General features: G+C 54.9%; 1 protein-coding gene across 1 annotated transcript; it reads right to left on the reverse strand.

Moving 5' to 3' along the window:
• Nucleotides 1-11,464: 11,464 nt before the first annotated feature.
• Rhbg (Rh family B glycoprotein) lies at nt 11,465-22,675 on the reverse strand. Its single transcript, XM_021637695.2, has 10 exons — nt 22,443-22,675; nt 16,485-16,671; nt 15,947-16,097; nt 15,691-15,838; nt 14,028-14,194; nt 13,626-13,763; nt 13,347-13,480; nt 12,803-12,924; nt 11,959-12,032; nt 11,465-11,832 (listed from the first exon to the last, which is right to left on the reverse strand). Exons 1-10 carry the CDS (start codon nt 22,618-22,620, stop codon nt 11,764-11,766), a joined length of 1,368 nt encoding a protein of 455 aa, XP_021493370.1. The 5' UTR covers nt 22,621-22,675; the 3' UTR covers nt 11,465-11,763.
• Between the last annotated feature and the right edge of the window lie 966 nt (nt 22,676-23,641).

Below are 23,641 nucleotides of genomic sequence, written 5' to 3' on the forward strand. Positions count from 1 at the left end.
AAGTCTCTGCTCTTAGAGTCCCACTGAGTATATGCAGATGAGCCTGTCTGTATGCAGATGAGCCTGTCTGTATGCAGATGAGGAGGGAGGGCATTCTCTTCTCAGGGTTACCATAGAGCCTGCCACCCCTCCCTTCCCCTTGGGTTCCAGCCGCAGGGTAGCTTGGGAAAGAGGCCAGCCCCTGGGGAGGGGCAACATACAATAAAAGATTAGACTTCAGGAGGGACTGACCAGAGAAAAATGGTCAGTCTGGGAAAGAACTAGAGATGAAAGAGAATAGAGGGGTCCCTGGAAAGGTGAGGCAAAAACCATGCTCCCATGTACCCATGAAAGGAGAACCCAGGCTCCAAGTTCACAGCCTGGCAGAAAGCTCTGTGGGACACACTGGCCAGCAGAGGAAAAGAACCTCAGAAAGCAGCTGCGCTGGCTAGGCCTTACCTTGGTCCCTCACAGGTCACTGGATACTGATGATGGCCTCAGGCCCTTGGCAGACAGGCCTGGGAAAGCCAAGGGCTCCTGCAGGCCAAACACAGCTTGCAAATAGGTCCCTGGTCACTGATTGGCAGCAACTTAGAAGCTCCCTGGGCCATGGTGGCCAGAGCAGAGTGGTCGTTCCCACATAGGCCTGAGAACTTCTATCAGGGGATAGGGGCAGAGACACCAAAGAGGAGCGGGAACACCCAGGGCTGGGGAAACTGAGACCCAGAAAAGGCAAAGAAAGTTCATTCAGAAGATGCAAGCCAAGTTGGGCCTGAGCCCAGGGCCTTCTCCTAGGAGTGCAGAGGCCTTTGGAAACAAGCTTGCTTTTCCTAGGGTGGCCCCAGTTCCCTTCTCCACCCCCTCTCATTCAACAGTGTAGCCAAGGCCTTTGTGGAGAGGCCCCGGGGAAGAGAGGGCCCTTGTCATCCATTCATCCCACAGGAGGCTTGGCCCATGCCAGACCCGCTGGCCTCTCCTTCCTGGGAGGTGTCAGCCCCCACCTACCCTCATGGCTGCTTCCCAGTTCCATCATTTCCTGGAGCCTCAGGGCTTTGGCTGTGATCCCAGCCAAAAGATGGTGGGGAGTCCCATCTCCCATACTCTCCCCACACTTTCTCATTCACATACTGGCACCAGAGCTGTGGGAACAGCGGACAGCAGCTGGGCATTGATGCCCAGCTCTGCCCAAGCTCAGCCCACCGACCTTCTCGAAGGCAGGAGAGACAGGCCCTTCCCTGGAGCCCTGGAAGCCCTCAGCTCTGCTTGTGAATCTAGGGACAAATAAGGCGTGTGTAAGCTGGCTAGTGACAGGCCTTTCCCGGGAAACCTTCTGACAGCATATTTGCTAGGTCACCTTGACCCTCCCCAGAAGTCTGCTCTGCAGCTCCAGTGACCACTGAGGTTCTGCTGACCCCTCTGTGGCTGAAGGGGCCACTACTTGGAGGTATCTATCCAATCAGGACTCCGGCCTAAATTCCACTATGACAGGTCTTGGTGGCTCCTGGCCCAAGTGGAGTCGAAAGGAAAAATAGAAGTCATTGTAAAAGGGGCCAAGGAAAGAGAGTTCCAGAGAACTCAGGGAGTCTGGGATAAGAAGGGACAAAGGAAAAAGCTGTCATAGACATCCTAGGCAATGCACCCAGGTCAGGAGGTCACAGGACGCTGCTTCCCCTGTGGAAAGACTTCTAGATGGAGTAAAATGGTTCCTGGGAGCCATGTCAAGACCAGAGACAGCACAGTCTTTCTCTTTGCAGGCGGAGAGGCCTTTAGCTGAGAAAGGGGCTCTCTGTGAAGAGAGGGGCCCCTAATTGAAAAAAAAAGAAAGAGCGAAGGGGCAGGAGCTCTGCAGGGCAAAAAACCCAGAACCAGCCTGCCACAGAGGGAGATTAAGGGATTAGAGTTGAAACAAAGTGATAGGGCTGGAGCAGGTGGGTTGGGGCCGGGGCTGACGTGCTAATGATCTAATTGCTTGCTGCCTTTAGTGGAGTCGAAGGCAGGGCCTGGCTCTAGAGCTGTAATGAGTGGGGGTGTTTTTCAAGGGAGGTGAGTGAGAAGGCGCAGAAGCAGGGGGCCAGTGAGGAAGGTCTTTTTCCTCTCTCGAGCTCACAGGTTCACATGCTCTGCTCACCCCCTTGTGCTTGCCCAGGGAAATCACTGTAGAGGGGCCCTCGGTCCCCACCAAGTAGGTACTGAGACAGGGGAGAGAGCATAACTGCAGTTAACTGGGCACATGCTCAGTGTCAGCATTGTGCTATGCCTTTATCAGTTTATCCAACTCTCCCAAGCACACAGTAAAGACTGAGAGGATCCCTGTCCCAAACCCAGCCCAGACCTCCAGCCAACGAGATAGCAGGGGTCTTTCTGACCAGGGCTGGTCCCTTTCAGACCCTTCCTTCTTCCTAGGAATGGACAGCTAGCCCAACCGTCTCTAGGTGCTCAGAGAGCTCAGTCTGCAGCCCACTGCAGCCCAAAGACCCTTGGCTGTGGGATTCCCCTCAGCCAGTCTGCAGGCGCCCTCTCTGCCCACATACCAAAGCGACACTGCAGGCCTGCAGACACAGCAGTGTTCCATCACCAAGCCTCTCTCTGCACACGCGGTACCCTCTCCCTGGACAGTCACCTCTCAGCCCACAACAAGCCCGTGACTGCCACTCCTGTGATTCATCTGGAGCCTTCTCTCTGCCTGCTGCGTTCCCCTGAGAGCCGAGCGGCGCTCCTTCCTCCCACACATTCAGGGCATACATGGGTGGCTTGGTCATGAGGTGACTGTTAACTTTTGTAAGTAGGAGGCCTAGGAGGTCTATGACAAGCAGGTGTGCAAGGCTCTTCTGTTCCATGTGAAATGAGTGCTTATTCAGAAATGATTTGTTTCTTGTCCTGAGGATGGAACTAGTGCCTCGCACATGCCGGTCCACTATTCTACCAGTGAGCTACACCCCAGCCCCAATATAACTTAAAATAGGATTCATTTATTTTTTATATTTATTTATTTATTTAGATTAAGGAAGGTGGACCGGGATTGAGTACATAAGACTTTAATCCCAGCACTCAGGAAGTGGAGGCAGGCAGAGCTCTGTGAGTTTGAGGCTAACCTAAGCCACCCAAGGCTACACAGTGAGACCCTGACTCAAGATAATCACACACACACACACACACACACACACACACACACACAGTTTTTTATTTTTTGTTTTTTGAAGAGGAGGATAGCGTTTAACTGTGAAGGTGGGGACATCAGACAGAGGCCCTCAGTTTTGAAAGGAACCAGTGAGGTCCAGTAAGTTCCCCTTCTCTTGGGGCCCCTCCCATACTCAGTTCCTTCTCACTTTTCCTTAATAAATTTACACTTACTTTCCTGCAAGAAAAAAAAAATGGAGGAGGAAGAGAGGGGAGGAAGAGAGCAGGAAGACACCTCCTCATTGTTCTGCCTGGAGGAGGCGGCCAGGCAGTGTTTGTAGCTCCTCTCTCCCCTACCCTACTCCCCTCCCCTCTCCTACTCCCTTGTCACCATGAGCCTGCCTCCTCTAGGCCGCAGCCCTGGTCACCAGCCTTCCCATATCTTCCCCTGCGTTTTCAGGACCGGACCTGCTCCGGCCTCCCTAGTTGGTACTGTGGGTGGGCACCTGGATTCTCCCCAGGTGAGTCTCTAAAGAACCACCCAGCACCTGCCTAAGGGTCAGGCAACGATGGTCAACTCTGCCAGAGGGGTGTGTGAGGCCCAGGGAGCTGGGGGTGACCCAGGAAACCTGCTTCCTGGACAGAAAGTGGCCCTGCCACCGCCTGCTTCTGATCCTCTGTGATCCACTCAAGACATGCCACACCCTCCCCTCCTCTGTCTACACAACTGAGCTGAAGACAAAGGATCTCGGAGGCCACCTTACTTTCTCATCTAAAAAATGGGAACAGAAACTACATATTTCTCAGAGCTCCTAGAACAAACTATCTGTAAGATACAAACTCCTGTAACGAACTATCTATAGCTTGGTCCAGTGTGACGTGTGAATTGAGAATTCACAAATGGTGGCTCTTATGAGGGTTACTAAACAGGAGCGGTCCTGCAGAGGGGGCTGATTCAGGTCAGGAAGGCCTCACCACCGCTCCGGCTGAGAATAAAGAGACCTTGTGGTAAAGGCGCTCTCACCGGCTACCCCCACCCCACCCCCACCCCCCACCCCCGCTCCTGACGGAACGCTGTGGCTGGGGATGCCTGACAAAGTGAGAAGTGGTGCAGAATAGGACACCAGGGGCCCAGCCCAGACAGAACCACGGAGGAGGGCCCTCCAGCCAAGGCCCCAGAGTGCTAATAGAGTCTACAGGCCAAGAATGTGAAGGACAGACAGCCCCTGCCCTGGTTTGAAGCAATTCTGCAAGAGCCTTCAGTCAGCAGGGCAGCCAGGCCTGCCCCATCCCCTCAAGTGGCAGGTGGGGGCTAGTGGCTTGTACAGGATTGAGTCACCAGAACCCATGACCTCTGACCTATGAGAGAGGCTGAGGAGGATCAAAATGGCATAGGCAGTGAACAGCCGACGAAAACAGGAGGGCAGGGAGGGCTGGCTGGTGAGTTGTAGCTTAAAGTGAGGTACATAAAGAAAGTTGGATTTTTCTCTTCTTTAGGAAAATTTTCGCAAGTCACAAGGAAAACAGAACAGTGTGGGGAACCTCCACGTATCCACTTATTCACTGGCTGGCATCAACAGCTGCCAGCCTGGCTGCCTTTGTGCCCCTCCTCCTCCTGCTGTTTCCCAGCACATCCCGAGGTGAGCTGTCTCCTCTCATGGAGGTGTGGAAGCCCGAACGATTCCAGGAAGGGGGCTGTGCAGCCATCTGGAGGAGGAGCATTTTGGGGTGCAAGGCAACCTCAATGCCTTGACTGGTGCCTGAAGGCTCTGGCTAACACAACCCTCCACCTGCCTGACTGGGGTGTGCTCCGGAAGTCTCCTGACTGCCCTGATGCCTTAGCCCACAGGGAGTTTGTAGGAGAGTGTCGCATTAGAGCAAAGTCAGAGTCGAGGGTGAGGGTCGGCGCTGCTCCCAGGAGGGGTGGACCCTGGAGGAACTATGCCAGAAGAGGCCAGACACGGCCCTGGATGCCCAAGATAACATAACGTGGTAGATGGGAGGGTTGTCTGTCTTCCATGGAAGGCCACACTGAAGGGGAGGGGCCTGAGCCCAGATCTTGGCCATGTCTGCTGCTCCTCAGCCCCCACTTAAAGAGACCCCTGAATCCTAGGCTGCTGGAAACAAGAAGGGCCAAGGCCTGAATGGCCAACTGTTCTCTAAGGGAGCTGTGAAGTCACCTCCCTCCCAGGGTGATTACGGGGAGGGAAGACACAAAAAGACCCTTAACTCCTATCCTCTGGCAGGATAATGGGCCATTCACATTGAAGGAACCCCAGTCCCACACCTGGCTCTCTTGGGCAGACCCCAACTGCCTCATTGTCCTAAGCCCGCCACTGTGCCTGGTGCCTGGTGTCAGCCATGAGAAGCCTAACACCCCAGCTGGGGCATTCCTGACCTTCCCCCACTTCTCCAGCCACTTGGAGACTCAGAGCTGAATTGGTGGGGGAGCACCTTTCATTCCGCACTCCTCACACAGAATTTTTCTCTGCTCAAAAGTCCTAGGAGAGAAGTCCTCACGGCTATGGGAAAATAGGAGGGAATAATTAGGAAAGCCATTAGCGTCTCAAGGCCCATCTGACAGGGATTAAAGGATTAAAGGCCTTCTAACAGGTCTCTCCTCCTTGAAGATTGTTGTAGGAGTTTGTTTTCAGAGTGTTTTTTTTCCCTGGGTTGGGGAATACTGGAGACCCTTGGTGGGTCCTCTCTTCAAAGCTGCAAGAATCAAGGCATAGTTATGTTCAGTTGGCCAGAAGAGTGGGGCACGCAGGTGTGGGCTGGCAGCTCCTTCCCAGGCGCTCCTGCACTGCCCTGCACTGCCTCAGGGCAGGAGGGGGAACAGAGAGGTGCAGAGGCCAAGGGGTTGCTCCGATAGGCCCCCTGGGGGCAGATGCTTCTCCCACGCCCTCGGGTTACAGCTGAGGGCAGGCAGTCTCAAGGCAAACTGAGCCAGAGGGCTCCACTCTCTTCCAGCTAGCCAGAGGCTGGAGGAAGGGCTCCACCGGAAGAGCCACTGCCTGTGCGCACAAGCTCTGGCCACCGCCTTGCTGAGCACAGTGCCGAAGCTCAACCACTGCCCAGTGAATGTGAGGGGGATATGCAAATGTGGATGAGGAGGCATGCAGAGCAGGCTTGCCTCCTTCCTTCTGGAGACAGGAAGGACAGTCCCTTGGAAGAGATGACCGGTACATTTCTGAGTCGCCTTTCTACACCCCTCTGGCCACAAGGTGGGAGCTTGGTAGTTACCAGGGAACTGGTGCTGTTGTGTCACCAAGTCCTGTTACAGTCTAGCTCACTGTCCCACTGAGATGGTCCCTAGGCCAGGGGCTGAAAACTCGTGCTTGAAACTCAAACGCGTACCTCCCAGGAAAGAAAGCAAGCATGAGGACTCCAGACTAGACAGATCCACGGAGCGTTATGGTTGCCAAGATCAGGGCGGTACATTAGGACACACACCCAAGCTCCTCCAAACCAGTCTCCACAGACAGCATGCCAACCCCCAGCTACGCTAGGGAAGAAAGACCCTGGCTTGAGGCTGTCTCATATCCACACACTGACCTCCCTGGATCCGGAGGTAGGAGTTGGGGAAGGTTTGTGGAAATAGAGCTTGTCCCTTCCATTTCTAAGGAAAGCCCACTAAAGGCCTGTCAGCCTTCAGCTAGCAAGGCGTGAGGCCCTGGGCAGTCCAGGAGAGATGGGAACAGCGCTGGGTGGCGCCTGTGCTCAGCTCCTTGCCAAAGGGCAGGTAATAGGTGGTTCGCTAGCAGTGATCTGTTTCAGCACCACTGAGGCCCACGGTTACTACTCCCAGTTAGCAACGGCCAGAGGAAGCCCCCTGCTTGGATTGGTGTGAGCAGCAAGGGTAGGAGAGGGGATGAGCGGCTTGTAGCCTGGGTCATAACATAGGCAGACACCACCGCAGTGCTGGGTGTCTGAGTAGAGAGCCAAGATCTGAGGGACCCTGCCCCCACCCCAGGGTTCCTTGACCCTCCATGGTGCAGCCTCCTCAATGGTGCTGGGGCAAAGCAAAGCAGGAGGAATTATGGGAAAGAGGGGCCTCTGTCTGTTCCTTTAGAACCAAACCCCAGACAGCAGCCATGGGATGGAGGCCAGTTTGTAAAAGCTCGGGTGAAATGAGCTAGAAGGGGATTGGGAACAAGCCCCACAGTGTCCTGAGCCACATTCCTTACTCTGGGGAGACGGAGATGGATGGTGCTGAGCAGGGAAGGAGGGGTGCTGGGGCCGGGCTGGGGGGGGGCAGGCTCCTCCTGCTGAGCGCTCTCCTGCCAAGAGCAGGGTGGGAAAGTGAAGCTTCAGGATGCACAGGATGTCTGCACAACAAAGGCTGCTTCCCCTCAGCCTCAGTGCCAAGAGGGGCCTCCTTGGGTCCTGCCCAGAGAGCCTTGGAAATGCTGGCCAGAGGGAGAGGGCCTGCAGGACAGGGGCCTTAGAAACCACCCAGCCCTTCTGGGGCTCTGTGGGCAAGTGGGGCATCTGTAAGTGCCTGTCGGAGCAGGGCCCTGGGGCCCATGTGCTTTTGAGACGCTTTCAGAGGTAGCTGCTGAGGGCCAGAGAAGCCTCCGTGAGGCTGACCTTGGAGATGGTCAGAGATCTAGTCAGAAGGACTGGTTCCCAAGGTGCTAGGAGTGCAGAGCTCTATCTGCTTCGTCGGCATCAGGAAACGCTACAGCCTCTACCTCTGGTCTCCTGGCCAACCTTCCACCCAATGCTACCCCAGACACAGGCAGTGTGGGAAGAAACAGCCTGAGTCGGTTCTGGGGCAGCTCCCCCCTCCCGACATTTCCTGAGAGACCAGCACTCCCCCCACCCTCTCCTCCGTGGGGGAGGGGGCAGCTTTGTGCTCATCGACTTAGAAATCCTAGATGCTTCTCTTTTTTATTTGATGGAATCCCCTATCCCAGGTTGTCCTGAAACATGCTTTGTTGTCCAGACAGACTGGCCTAGACTCAACCCCTCAAGTGCTGAGATTACAGATGTATGCCACCATACCTGGCACACTTTCTCTCTCTCTCTCTCTCTCTCACTCTCTCTCTCTCTCTCTCTCTTTCCTTCCTTCCTTCCTTCCTTCCTTCCTTCCTTCCTTCCTTCCCTTTCTTTCTTTCTTTCTTTCTTTCTTTCTTCCTCTCTTTCTTTCTTCCTTCTTTTCTTTCTTTTTTAAGACATGGTCTCTCTCTGTAGCCCTAGCTGTCCTGAAACTCACTATGTAGACCAGGCTGGCCTAGAACTTACAGAGATTCACCTGCCTTTACTTCCCAAAAGCTGGGATTAAAGGTGCAAGCCACCACACTTGGCACTTTTCACTTTGGGATTATTCTGACTAACTCTGCCTGACATTAACAAGTCTTGAAGTATCTGTACTGCAGACGCCTAAGGCTCTCCAAAGTGCCCTCGGCTCAGTGGCTCTCGCCTGAGTAAGTCTTCAATGGGAGCTTTAAAAAAGGTGGGCTCTGGGCCTGCCTGCACCAGGACTGTCTGGGGCTTGGATTTCGGGCCTGTGTTCCCCGGCCTGCACTCTGGCTGCTCTCTGAGGACCTTTCTGTTGGCTGAACCACTGCCTTGGTTAGAGGGCTCCAGGCCCTCTTCTCCCACCTCTAGTACTCTAGTATCATTGATTGGAGTTTATCTCAATTTTGCCTTAGCTGATCATTCCTCCGGTTTAAAAAAAAAAAAAAGCCCGCTAAAGTGGTGTCCAGCAAGAAGGCGGCCAGGACAGTTCTGGGTTCACCTGTCACAGAAGACCCAAGAGGGCATCTAGCCTTGTAACTTGCTCTGCTCGGTGTCACCTTGAGAACTTTGCTCTAGAGGAGAACTGGCCCCAGAAGCACTTGCCAGACTCCCTTGGATCCATGTGACGTGAAACATGGCGGGCAGGAGGGCAGAGGTGGGTTAGGTGGGGCCAGCACTGGAACCGGTGGCTGCTGGTTTGAACCCCAGCCACGGTGGCTTATTGGCATGAGCTGCCCGCGGAGCCTTGCTTCGGGGGGCTGGGGGGTGAGGGGGCAGTGCGTGCCTACTCGGTATGACCCCAAAGCCAAAGCTCCCGAAGCCGGTGCAGGTCCCCTCGCCTCCGAGAACGGCCCAGACAATGGTGCTCTATCCTGGGAGCACGGCCGCCCCCTGCCCGGCCGACCCTTTCAGGCTGGAAGCCGGCGGCGGGACGCTGGCCGCCTGGAGCATTTGCATACGGCCGGGGGACAGTAGCCCGCTTTGTTGGCTGCGCACGGGGGCGCCGGGCGGTGGGCACAGCGCGCCAGACAAAGCCACCGAGGGAGGGAGGGAGGGCGACGGCTACCGGGTCCGCACCTCGGATGCCGCGCCGTGTCTAATTCCTCCAAGGAGCGGCCCGCGCCGTGACGCGAATCCCAATGCGCCCAGTCCGTGCAGGTTCCTCCCAGGTAGCTTCCAGCCCACAGCAAAGAGGGCGGCTGCTAGAGCACCCTAAGGTCCTGGCCTCCTGACCTGTGACCTTGGACATGACCTTCTGTCAGTATACACAGAGCGTGCCAAGCCAGAGTAAGGGCACCCCCGAGGGGACTTTCTGCAAGGCTTCCAGAAGCAGGAAGGAGGTGAGGAGCCATCCTTGTTCCCAGGGCTCAGGCACCGGGGACCCAGTTCATGAAGAGGCAAGGGTACTCTTGTCCTTCATTGAGAGTGATAGCATGCTGATCAGAGGGGCTGGGCCTCAGAGGCAGAGGCCTCATTGTCCCGAGGGACCACATGGCCCTGTCCTTGGTCCCCCTGACCTGCTCATTGTCACTCTGTTGACCCATCCTGAATAGACAGGTCACCGTGAGGGAGACCAGTGATGATGAGGCCGGGGCTCCTGGCAAGGGAAAGCGGTTCCTGTCTTTCCTGCCTTTTCAACCCCTGTCGGGAATCTACAGTGGATGAAATGGAACACTCTGTAGGACCCATCATGTGCCCCCTGCAATTAAGGCAAATAGGGAAATGAAAACACACCCAGTGAACAACCAAAGGTGTTTTTTAAAGAGCTGGGCCAGAGCAGCAGGACCAGGGTGCCAGGGCCGGTGGTGGAGTCTGTGTCCCTGTGCACATGGGGGCTTTGTGGTGGTGAGGAAGCTTAGAACTCACTGGTGACAAGGTACTCCGGGTACACAAGCTTTCTCATCTTTCCCCCCTCCTCAGGGACCATCCCGGGCCCAGCAGCTTTTTGCCCACTTGAAGCTGACTGAGCAATTGCCTTATCCAAAAAAAGGGCTCAAATGTCCCTTCTCCAGGAAGTCTCCCTGGATTGAGATGGCTTCTCCTAATGCTGGAAGAGCCCATTTTTTTCAGGACTAAAGAAAAGGCTTGGTTTCAGTTCAGAATGAACCAGAAGCAGAGAGGGCCATACTGAGAACCTTGGTGTCGTGAATAAGAGAATGTTCACAGCTTTCCTTCACCGGAAAGGCCTAGGCAGCAACTGGGAGCAGGGCATGGCTGTCCACCATCATCCAGAGCTGGGTCTGAACTACTTCTCCACAGTGACTGGGAGCCTTCTGCTTCAGTCCTTGGAGAGGGCCGAAGGAATAAGAGGATAGCTCCCCAGAGAGCTTGTTCTGCCCTCGCTCCAGCTGGACTGGGCAGCTCAGGAGCCTACTGGGCAGCTTGGCCTTTCTCCAGGGCTGGGGCTCAGATGTGTACTTTGTCTTTGGGTGCCTAGCTCTGGAGTGCCTTAGTTTGGAGGCACAGGTGTCTGGAGTTGTACCCAACTCTTGCCAGAAGCCCACTGGCAGATCAAGCGAGGAAAGGACAAGGTGGCTCCCACCTGCTGGAGGCATGAAGTCCCTGTGAGTGGGATTAAGTGTGAAGTTTCTGGCATCACCTGACCTTTAGGAAGGGTGGCACTCCGGAAAGGCTGTGGCATGGATGCCTGAGGACCCAGGTTGAGACGTGGAGTTGGCATCTTTGGCTGGGTTTAGAGTGCCCTCTTGTGGTCAAATGATTCAGACCAACGGGAGGCCTGCTGCCTACCTCATCCGCAAGCCCAGAGCATCAGGACAGAACCGAGAACCGGCTGCCTAGGTTTGGGGCAGACCGCTCCTTACGATGCCCCTCCTGGGCCTCGTCATACCCTGCTAAGCAGTGGAGAGCCAGCTGAGGGCCAGGGAGGCAGTCAGGAAGGACTGGAAGGATTTGGGGCAGCATCAGATGGCTTCAGACACAGACTTTCTAGACCATAATGTCCCCCCCCCCGGGGAAAGGATGGACCAAGCTGGGATGTACACAACACACAGGGTGCAGTATTTGGAGTTCTGTGCCCCAAGGAGGGGCTGCCAACACGGAAGCCCTTGATGACCACGGGCTGAGTTGAAAGGAAGAGGCGCAAACAGAAAGTATCGGAGTCTTTGGTGACAGTGTTGTTTATCACCCGGGGGCCACTTCAGATGTCACTGGAACAGGGTGGCATGGGCCAGTGTGCCAGCCGTCACTCCGGGCTGGCTTTGGCCTTTTCCAGCCACAGGTGCAAGCTAATAAGGATCTGCCTAGGGCGGCAGGTTCCTTCTGGCCCCAGACTCCTTAGCACAGTGGTAACAAGGGCAGAGGAGGCTTTCTTGGGAGAAGCCATTGTCTGCTCTGAGGACAGTGTCTTGCCAGGCAGCACCGTCATCATCTCCTCTGAGGAAAGAGTCATGGTGGCAGCAATCAGGCCCGGGTATCTGTCTCCTCAGCCCTCAGAGGCGTCTGGGCCTCAGGCTCCTGCTCTCCAGGTACCTGCAAGGCAGGGAGGGGTGAAGGAAAGTTCCAGAGGGTTTGAGAACATGGAAAGAGGAAAGTGGTAGCCCAGAGGAAAGGCGAGGAAGCAAAGAGAGGGGGTCAGGGGCCATAGCTGTGTCTTACCTCCCAGTAGATCTGGTCCTCGAAACACTGGGAGTCTGGAGGGGAGTCCAGGAAGGGCAGCCTCAGCAGGAGCCCTAGTGGCCACAGGGAGGATGTGTAAGAGTCCTCTGTCCCTGCTCAGGAGGGAGGTCGCCACCTTGGGCCTTACGGGTTGGGTAAGCTGAGGCCAGCACAGACCCAAGCCTATGCCAAGGGCTTTCTGAGAAGGTACGGCCCTGCTAGGTGGCTCTACCCCAAATTACCTACAAAGAAACCAGCTGACAGAAGTGAAGGAATGCCTTCATGTGTGCAGCTATCTTGTGACTCCATCATGAAGCATAGCTGCTGATCTTTTTGTGGCCTCCGACACGGGGGGTGGGGAGGACCCAGGGCATTGTTAGTGCCTGAAACATGACCTGGGGAACTAGACTGTAGAGAACAGAATTTTCAGGAGGACGGTGGGTGCGGGAGGGTAGGGATGTTACAGGTTTTGTTCTTAAGGCCAGATATCAAGAGGGGATGCTCCATCTAGGGCTAGTGAGCAGACCGCTTCTGCAGAAGGCTTTGTGCTACACTGCAGGGTGAGCGAGGCCTCCGGCAGTCTGCGGCTGCCCAGAGGAGGTGCCTGAACTGGCAGCTGGGGCTGGACTGCCCTCTAGTGGCAGAAGAGAGCAGCATAGGAAAATGGGAACACACCCCTTCCTTCCCTCTGTAGGGTGCGGCCTCACACCAGCACCTGCCCACTCAGAGGCTGCCCCCTCACTGGCACAGGCAGGTGTGCAGAAAGGATCTTGGCAGAGATTAGCCTGCACACATGACACAGCATCCCACGCCCCTCCTCCTGGCCACCCCTTCTCTCACCCACCTCCAAGGCTGCCACCCACTGAGGCAAACACCAGGGTGACAAACATTCCGAAGAGCTGATACACAGCCTGGGATGTGGCGCTGCGCTGGCCGTTGGCTATGAGCGGAAATACATTCTGCAGGCTGAAGGGAGAGCAGACAAAGATGGGTATGGAACAGGCAGCCAGGGCTGGTTGCTGTGGGAAGCCAAAGGGTGTCCGGGATCCCGAATGTTGCTCAGGCCTCATCTCAAGTACCCTTCTCTCCTAAGCCGGCCAACCCCTGGGACTTTCAGAACCCAGTCCAAAGTCTGCCCTCCTCCTAGCTCACAGCGTGAACTGTAGAGACTCTTACTGGTCCTGAAAGAATGCTCAGTGCTCTTGAAACTGTTTTCTTAGTGACCATCCACAGAACTGACCAGGAGGCCAGGCCTGGGCAGGACCTCGGTTCTCACCATATGGTGGGCGAATGGCCAAATGGATGGATGAGAACAGATGGGGACTTTTCTTTTCTTGGCTCTCAGAGGAGAAGGGAGGTCATTTCAGAGTGGGTTAGGGAGGACTCACCCATCCCCATAAGCTTCGTGGGTGGCCAGTGCCGCCACCAGGATCCCCAGGATGGCCCCCAGGAGCCCTGGCATTCCATGGAGGTTGTGGACACCACATGTGTCCTGCACTTTGAATCTGGATTCAAGGACAGGCTGGAGGACAGGATGGATAATCAGGCTAGGGCAATCCACCTATCACTACCCAGGACCTGGTGGAGAAGCAGCAGGAGGCTGGGAGCCCTGTGCTCCTGATCCACGCTCCTGCCCTCCTATGTCTTATCCCGAGAAGCAACCATACCGTAAAGAACTTATACCCCAGCGTGGAGACGGTGCCAGCCAGGAAGCCAGCTGCCAGAGCTCCAAAGGGTGTCAGCATCATTTCACTTGCTGTCCCCACCACAACACCTCCAGCCAGTGCTGCATTTTGGACATGGATCTAAGGGGACAAAAAGGAGAAAGACGTCTCAGTACGTCATCACACCCGCACATCCCGGCCTTCCCCGTGACAGAGGCACCTCTTGCTTCTGGAGTCCTTCTGTCGCCTGGCCATCAGCTCTCCAGCTTTCACATACTCTCCCATTCTACTCTAATACCACTCCTCTGCTTGCCGATAGAGGTTCAGGGCTTTCCCTTGGGGACCTCCATGGAGGCTCTTAGATATCGCTTCCTTTTGTCAGGCTGTCCACCTACTTCCCCTTACCATGTCCAGGCGTCCATCCCCACTGACAAGGGCTGACAGGGCAAAGGTGCTGAGGGTGCTTGCAGTGAGCGAGTAGTACGTGTTGAGCGCTGTCCGATGCTGCCCATCCCCCAGTGCTGTGGGCGCAGAGTTGAAGCTGGGCCAGAAAACCCATAGGAAGATGGTCCCTAAACAGCGGGTAGCCACAGTGAGCGTCTGTAGTGAGCAGCTCTGTCACTAGGGGGCGCTGCATGGCAGCTCCGTTATTACTGATCTGTTTCCTCACCGGTTTCTGGAATTGATAAAAAACACCGTCTTCTACGGTGAGGGTTGAGCGAATGATGTATAAATGCCTGCTTCATGGCGCAGCAGGACTAACTGCTTAAGAAGGGCATGGGTGGAGCTCAGTGGAACAGCACCGGCCTAGCACATGAGGTGGCTTCCATCCCCACCACACCCCCTTAAGAACCGGAAAAGGAAAGGGGGCCGGGTAGAGGCTGCTACAGGACAGCAGATATGGACACTGGTATGGGGAGTGGAGGTGGGGAGGCTGTAGCAACGCAGCTAGTTCCCAGAGAAGTTGGTCCAAACAGACCTCGGGAGCCTGCTCGCCAAGGCTGGGGGGTGGGGGGTGGAGAACGGGGGTGGGGGCGCACCTGCTCAGAACTGGGACAAATAGCAGATCTCTGCTTCAAGTGTGTGTGTGTGTGTGTGTGTGTGTGTGTTTGGCTTTTTGAGACAGGGTTTCTCTGTGTAGCCCTGACTGTCCTGGACTCACTCTGTAGATCAGGCTGGCCTCAAACTCACAGATGTCCGCCTGCCTCTGCCTCCCGAGTGCTGGGAAAACAGGATGAGCCACCTCCAGGCCCTGCTTTAAGTCTTACAGACTAACCTCAGGGGGGGAAAGGAGAAGCTGGACTCTGCAGGGTGGGCCAGCAAGGGAGGAGCCTGGGTGTTAACCTGTACCCTTCTTTGGCGCAAAATCCTAATGCTGCCTCAAGACAAGGCCCTTCTCAGTGTCCGGTGCCCAGTTCTCAAGCTTCAGAAAACCCGCCCCTCCCTCCCCTTCCCTGACCGCTTTGCCCTGGCAACCTCATAAGTGAAGGGTTGCTAAGGGCAAGGAGGGCTCAGCTGTTTCCCAGTGAGCCTAAACTGACCAAGAAAATCATACCAGCCCTGTTTATGCAAGAGCAGGAACCGAAGGTCATATTCAACACCCCGTAAGAAACACGGGCTCCAGATGGCAGGCTGTGAGCATAGACAGAGGCCAGCAGAGGTGGACACCTGGGGGAAACAGGCCCTACTGATTCCTGGGGTGATCCGGGGCCCCGACTTCCCTGCCTGATGGTGGCTGTTGTGGGGAGGAGTTCTTAGGCTGAGGAAGCCAACCCAAACACAGGTGGTCCAGACTGTGCAGGGGGAGGGGTAGCTCCACACACGTGGGCCTTGTAGCCCAGGAAGGTTTCAGGCAGGACTGAGACGGTCTTGGAAAGGCCCCAGGGCCTGGTGTGGGCATATGTATACCCCAATGCTGAGTCATAAATTAGGGGCGGTGATGAGTGTGGGTCTTAGGCCCCTCAGAACGCAAATAGGAGGGACCCAAAGGATGGCCGGTCATGCCAGGAGACCTTCCTGAGGCAGGGGCCTCTGTGTCCCAGTGCCTCTTCACCTCAGCAGGCCTCACCAATCATGGCAAAGAGGTCAGAGTGGTAGGCAGAGCTCTGGCGTTGCCTGCTCTTCTCCAGCTGGGATCTGTAGAGGACCCGAGACAGGAACAGCCCAAAGTAGGCACCAAATGTGTGAATGGTCATGGACCCTCCCGCATCTCTCACCTGGGGGGAAGATAGAGGAGGTGAGGCAGCCCCTGCCCCCACCCAGCTCTCCTCTCTCAGAGCTGGACCGACACCACCCAGGTCTCACCCACTCCTGGCCAGACTTACCCCCAGGAGACTGAGCAGTATAAACTCGTTGACACTAAACAGCACTGCCTCCCATAGGGCCATTAGCAGCAGCTGGGCAGGCCCAGTCTTGCCCAGAACAGCCCCGAAAGAGATGAGCACAGCACCGGTACAAAAGTCAGCGTTGATCAAGCTGCAGGGTGGGAGGAGCGGAAGGACAGGAAAGTGGTTCCGGAGTGGCTCCAGGCCCCATCAGGCAGAGGGGCATGGTGGGAGGGCATGCAGGGCAGGGTGAGGAGAGACTGCACTGCACTAGGCCACCCTTTCCTGGGTGTCAGAAGAGTCCCAGCCACTCTTGGAGAGGAGGGAGGGGCCCCTCTGAACTTGAAGAAGCAGCAGAGAGGCGGAGGTATTCCCCTCCACCCGAAGGGAGGGGTGTGTTGGGGTGGCTCAGACAATGAGAATGGTCGGTGGCCTGGAGAAGGTGGTTTGGTTATGGGGCAAGGCAGGGGTCAGGCCTTGAGCTGACACCCTTTGGGGGGTAGGTCTCTGGGGAAGCCTGGGACTTACAATTGCCCACCTTTCTATGCCAACGTGGATGTGGCCACCATGGAAGGAATGGAGGAAGCCTTGGACCAGTGTGGCCCACTGCATGGTGAAGGTAGCCACGAGGAAGGTAAAGCCCACGCTGCTGAAGCCGTACCGATGCAGGAAGACCATGAGGAAGCCAAAGCCCACAAAGATCATGACGTGCACATCCTGGAAGCCTGTGGGTGCGCGGGCAGGGGTGGAGAGACAGGAGCGGTATTAGTGTGGACCAACAGATGCCCTGCCAGTGTCTGGCTCCTCCAGGCAGGCCTTCCTTGGAGCAGCACCATACTGGTAGAAGTCCCGGGCCTAACAGGCTTCCCACCCTGAGCACCCTTGGAGCAGCAGGACCAGCCTTCCTTGCTATCCCCGCTCAAAAGAGAAACTGCAACTTCCTCCTTCCTTCTGGAAGTCCCCCTCTCCGTCTGTGCACAGTGTGTGCGTGTTCTCATGCATTTGTGCGTGCACACACACGTGTGCTCTATGTGTAGAGGTAGATGTGTTCTCCTGCACCATGCTCCACCTTCGTGAACCAGGACCTCACCAACATGACCAGAGGGGATGGCCAACAAGCCCTGGTCTGTCCATCTCTGCCCTCAGTGCTGAGACCATGAATGAGCCCTGCTATGCCTGACTTCTACCTGGGTGCTGTGGATCTGAACTCAGGTCCTAGGGCTTGCACAGAAGGCACTTCACCTAAGGAGTCATCGCTCCAGCCCCAGGGAAGCCCTTCTTGATGTCTAACTTCCGCTTCTCATCTTTCAAAGTCTACACCTCACTATTTTGAGATTTAAAATAAAAATAATGGCTCCAAGGAATTGAAGGGCAGAGGCAAGACTACTGTGCACTCGGCGAAGTGGCCTCTGCAACGGCCTGTGTGTCATGCAGGAACCCTCAGGAGAGAGGACTGCCTCGTTCGGCTTACTTGTTTCTTTCTTTCTGAATATTTAATTTAATTTAATTTAATTTTATGTGCATAGATGTAAGGGTGCCAGAGTCCCTGGAACGGAAGTTACAGACAGTTGTGAGTCACCAGGTGTGTGCTGGGAATTGAAACCCCCCCCCATCCTCTGGAAGAACAATCTGTGCTCTTGACTGCTGAGCCATCTCTCCAGGCCCCAGTTTGTTTCTTTCTGTACGTTGAGTTTTTCATGTCGTGCATCACACTTGCTCTGTGGAGATGAGGTTAGACGCTGGACCTCCTGCCTCGAATACCCAAGAGTTGAGCTCATAAAATGGGGGCTGCATGTGGCCAGTTCTACTTGAACTGCCCAGGATATTGTTAGGGCTTCTGGACTGGAAGCCATGGGACCTTTTCTGTTTGCTTTCTGCAGAAAACGCCAGTACAGATAATACACACCTCTACTGAAAATACGATTTATACAAACAATTTGTTGAGTAATTAAGCATTAAGGGAGCTGGGTGATGGACAGCAGTCAAAAGCATTAGCCACACAAGCCAGCCTGGTGAACACAGAACCCACGCAGAAGGCCGGATATGGTAGCCGCATCTATAATCCCAGCACGCCTACGGTGAGATGGCAGGCGGAGATGAGAGGATCACCTAGACCCTCAGTTCAGCTGGCCTGCAGCAGGGGCATAGCCACAGGAGCAGGAGGAAGTTTGCAATGATTCCCAATGCCTATACACCTGAGAGGCGCCAAAGAAGGATTGCTCCAAGTTCAAGGCCAGCCAAGAGAGTAAGAGCCTGCCTCAAAAAGAAATCATGATCAAGTTGAGTAGTAGTGGCTCAGGCCCTTAATCCCAGCACTCAGGAGGTAGAGGCAGGCGGATCTCTGTGAGTTCGAGGCCAGCCTGGTCTACAGAGTGAGCTCCAGGATTGCCAAGGCTACATAGAGAAACCCTGTCTTGAAGGGAAAAAGGATGTAAAAAAAAAAAAAAAAAAATCATGAACAAGGCCAGGTGTGGTGGTACACACACATTTAATCTAATCCTAGCACTTGGGAGACAGACGTCGGCTGATCTACATAGTTAGCTTCAGGACAGCCATGACTGCATAATGAAACCGTCTCAAAAAAAAACAAATGAATATGAACAACCAAACACAAAAGCCAGCAGTAGAAGGCCTGTGAGAGTGCCCTTTCTGTAAACGGTAAATATCTGGGGACAAGGAGCCCCACGCTTTCATACTCCACATGAGAAATTTCTCTTCCGTAGGGCTGAGAAATGTCACTTCCCTCGGGATGTCTGTTTCCCACCTGCAAGCAAAAGATGTGCTGAGCATCTGTGGACAGGCTCTAGAGCAAAGCTGCCACCCAGGAAGTCAGTTCCTGTTCTCACGGGTGGAGTCAGACTGGAGAATCAGAGCCTGCCCAGGGGAGGCTGCCTGCTCTGATGAGAACGGAGAACCCTTTCACGTTGGCCGTTTTCCTGGGGCACTTGGAACTGGAAGCTGTAGCAAGGTTTCAGCTGCCCCCATCTACACTCACTTCAGATGCTGCGAGTCCTTTCTCTGCTTGTTTCCCCTTTTGCAAGTTCACTATCCAAACTGGCAACCCCAGCTTGCTCCAGAAGCAGAAAGTTTTTAAGCGTCAGTGTGGCGCCATAGTGGAAAACCCCACCCCCACACAGGGCCCATCCAATGGGCTTTACTCAGAGCGCAGGCTCGCAGAACACAGTGCTTGAGATCACCTTCAGGCTGTTTATGTATGTGGGGTATGTGGGATATCTGTGGATTGCTTGTCTAGACCTGAGTTTCATCCTCAAGATATTTCATTATGTGTACACAAATACGCCCCAAACCATAATACTACTGGCTCCAAGGATTTTTCATAATGATATTCAACTTGTATATATTTTTATCATGGATGACCTTGGCTTTCTCATTGGAAGAGGCAGATTCTCAAGCCTGTGTTTTGTGTTGTTTGATTTCCAGAAGCACAGCAAACAGAAAGCTGCTGCTGAACTTGGGGTGCAGATGAGAGCCCGGAGAGCAGCTAAAGCTTTTGTTGTTTGGAGCCGCCTGAGGGTAGGAGTGGGAACAGACATGGCAGCAGCGCCTCACTTGCTCCTACGCTGGGGGTCTGCAGCCCTGGGGAGTCTCAGGGAGTAAGGTCAGGGGGCCTCTGGCTTCCGTCCCCCCACACACAACGAAAGGAGAGGCACACTTAGAACTCAGCTGCAGCCTGCAGTCTGCAGGGTCTCACTCTGTGGTTCTAGCTGTCCTGGAACTCACTCTGTACACTAGACTCCAACTCACAGAGATCTGTCTCTGCCTCCCAAGTGCGGGGACTAAAGGTGTGCGCCACCACGCCGGGATAGCTTACGGTCTTTCAGGCTTCTCTGAAGGTCTCTTTGCCTTGTTCTTGTCCAAGGGCAGCAGGAAAGCAAAGGGTGCTGGGTGGCATGCCTCGAAGACCATTCATGCAGGAACTTCTCCCAACTACCCTGAGCTTGTTTGAAATGCTACTGTTTGCACTGAAAACTCAGTCCCAGCCAGGCATGGTGGCACACACTTGTAGCTCTGCTGTGCAACAGGTAGAGGCGGGAGAATGAGAGGGTCAAGGCCAGACTTGACTATATAATGAGTTTGAAGCCAGCCGGAGCTCTATGACACCCTGTCTCAAAAAACAAACCACCCAACCAGAACACAACAAATAAAGCCCACCACTGCCCTCCTTCCCTCTCCAGCTTCCTCCTGCCAGGGCAAGGCCATGGTTAGGGCTGCCCTTTGAGCATCCAAGTTGGCTGACCCCGTGACCTTGGACACTTGACCTGAGGCCTCTATAAACCTCAGATGCTTCCTCTGGAAAGGGCAGATATAAAGCATGAGGAGAAGGAGGGTGGGAGCTGCCATTGCAGAGCCTCCTCCGCCCCAGCTTCCAGGAGACAGGCTGGACCCTCCCGGGGAAGGACTCAGTCCCAGCCTCCACGACTCCTAAGATCTTCCAGATTCTGTCCAGGACAAGTCCCCACTTGAGTCAGGCCTCTCCAGAGGACTTCCTTGTTTTTCTCAGAATCCTTTCTCTCACTCTGCTGCACTGTGACTCTTCCTCTTCTTTACTTCACATCACTCGCTTTGTAGAATAAAAGAGGCTTTGTAGGCAGCGCACAGTGGTTCACACCTGTATTCCCCAGTACTTGGGAAACTGAGGTAGGAAGACGGTAAGTGTGGGACTAGCCTTACATTGTGAGACCCTGCCTGAAGGAGAAGGTAAGCCTGGGTAACATGAAGAGCTTCTTGAAGGGGAGCCAAGAGGCCTGGGTCTCGCCCCGCCCTTTTATAACTTGCCACGTGATTTTGAATAGGTGAGTGACCTTCCTGGCTCTCTGCCCACATCTGATCTGAGAGAGGTAGATCAAGAATCTGAGGAGGGGAGAGATAGGCCATCTGCAGACTGCCCCTTAGAGTAAGCATGCCTGAGGCCTTGGCCAATCACTACTCATCATAAACTCCTTTCATCTTCCGAATCAAAGGGTGGTTTCTACCCGCCCTCTGGCCTTGACCCTTTCCTCTGGGCACAGGGACAGGTGAGGACCCGGCTCATCAAAGCTCCAGGCTTTCGGATCTCACATCTCCCTCCTGTCTAGTTTCCCCAAACAGCAGGATCAAAGTCCACAGAGACTGACACCAGGGCAGGTAGGCAGTAACTCTGCCTTAGTCCTTGCTGCCCTCTTGGGAAGGAGAGCCCAGCATTGCCACAGTGCACTGCTGGAGGTAGGGTTGGAGCCCCAAGAGAAGCTGTTCCTGGCCCCAGTGAGGGAGCTAAAGCTCACCTCACTTCTCTGGTCCATTTCCTCTCAGCTCCCAGCCTCTATAAACAGTAAATGGCCACAGTCAATGGCCAGCTTTAGGGCTTTGGTTTTGATACCAGCTCCCATGGCCTGAATGCTGCAATTCCCTGCCACATCTGGGAATGAACTGTGGTTGGTTGGGGTCTGGTGCTTCCTGAAGTCTCCTTCAGCCTTCTGTGTCCCCAATGCTGGGGCCAGGACAGGAGAAGCGGTGGACAGGCTGCCACCAGCTCGGTTGTAGAAAGTGGGTGCTTTGTTGCTTTACTTGCATGCCCTTCAAACGGAAACATTTTTTCTTATTTCTTTTTGGAGTTTGTTTGTTTGTTTGATGAGACAGGGCTTTGTGTCGTTTAAACTGGTCTTAAACTTACTACGTAGCCAAGGTTGTCTGAACTCCAGATTCTCCTGCCTCTACCACCTGAGTGCTGAGATTACAAGAACGAGCCACCACACCTAACTTCTTCCTTTTACTGGGATAGGGAACTAGGTTGATTTGGGCATTAGTGGGAGGGGCAGTATCTGGATCCCAGGATGTCTAGCATGTGCCTCAGTTACAACTTTGAGGGAGATGCTGTTTCCATCCGGGGGCTAACTCCCAGTCCGGCACCTTGTCAGAAGGCAAATGGTCAGTAGTCAAGGAGTTTATGGTGTGAGCCCTCTTCTGTGAGCCGCGGTAGATGATAGTGGGCACATCACAGCTGCCTTAGACTGTGACGTCCCCTTAACCCGCCTGATGCTGGCAAGCTGGTCCAGTGTCACCCTCTGACCCTCGGCCACCTGTGCTGAAAGCAATCTCAGATGCCTGTCCATCTGGGCATTTCACACCTAACTCTTCATTATCTCCTCTAGCAGCCTACTAGCAGTCCCAGCAGGTTTCTCCTTCCTGTGGTCAAGCTGGACTCCCAGACGAAGCCCAATTATCCCCAATGGAAGGCGAGACAGTGGCTAACACTGGGCCTACTTACAACTGGACTGAAACCCCTGTTCCCCTTGCTGCATGACCCTGACTGAGTCTGAAATGGGGCATATGCGATCCCCAGCAGCGTCTGGAAGAAGAGGGACACTAGAGGAAAAGGGCTGTTTTAAAACCCTAGCAGTCACCTCAGTGGGAGGAGTCCACATCATTCCAATGCCCTTCCCTACACACCCGGGACTTCCAAGTCCAGGGTGCTTCTCGCGCCCACACCCACACTCACTTGGGTAGCGAAAGTAAAACTCGTTGTCCACGTTACTGAGGTTGTCCCTGTGCCATAGGGCAGCGTCGGTTTCGTGGTTATAGCGGACAAACACCGCAAAGAGGAGGGCGGTGGCTCCCTGGAAGAGCAGGCACAGCAGCGGCAGGACCAGGCGCCGGCGGCGGGGAGCGCGGGCCATGGACGCGGCTGTGCCGTCCGGGCTCCGGCAGGGCTCTGCAGACCTGGCCGACTTCTGCTACGGTGGAGGTGAAGCCCCGCCCCCGGAGGCAGTACTCTCCTAGGGGCCCCACCCCTCAGCTCGAAGCGGGCAAGGATGGTCCTGCTGAGGCACAGGTGATGATGTGCAAGCTTCCCCAACTGGGCCTCAGCTGCCAGGAGGGTGGTGAGAGGAGAAAAGGGACTCGCCCCCTCAAACCGGTGGTAGAGAGGGGCGCTCAAGAAACTAGCATCCCTTGAAGGTCCCACCTCGTCCCTCCAGAGTTAGGACAAGAATTGGAAAAAGGAAGGGCCGTTCCACCTTTCTCCCCCTGAAAAGCACAGCCGGAGAATGGAGGGAAGACGGAGCTCTCCAGGGTTGGAGGACTAACCAGCCGTCTGAGACTCAACAGCAGGGTCTCTCGCTTCCCCATCCCAGTCCGCGTCCCCTGGGGAGCGGAGGTCTCGAAGGAAGGGGTCACTTCCTACAGAGCTGTCCACCGGAGTCCTGGCTAACAGCAAGGAATCAGACTGGTACTGGGAACTTGCTTGGCCTGGCTGTAGAGCTCTGATTCTAACCTCCTCTGCCTTACGGATGCCTCCCTTCATTTCAAATTCCTCCAATGCCTGGCTTCCTCCTTTTCTCTTCCTCATTCATTCATTCATTCATTCATTCATTCAATAAATACTCATGTAGTGTCTACCCTGGACTAGGTCCTGGGGTTGTAACCAGGTATTCTAGTATAGGATATAACAGTCTTGGGTCCTGGAGGCCCTGGCCTAGCAGATGTTGGTTCCGTGGTTGCTAAGTCAAGGGAGGGCTTCAGATGTTCCTTGGAAGGGCGGAAGAGCTGGGCCAGCATATGGTCAGCACATGAGACAGTTACTCGTTTGTGAGGTGTGACCTTGATGCACTAACAATATGTGACAGACACCAGCTGGCATTCTTTCTAGTCCTATAGAGCCAAGCCTGAAGACCTTCCCTGAGACCCCACTGCCAGCCT

This window comes from Meriones unguiculatus, chromosome 2, assembly GCF_030254825.1.
Source record: "Meriones unguiculatus strain TT.TT164.6M chromosome 2, Bangor_MerUng_6.1, whole genome shotgun sequence".
NCBI classification, from domain to species: domain Eukaryota; kingdom Metazoa; phylum Chordata; class Mammalia; order Rodentia; family Muridae; genus Meriones; species Meriones unguiculatus.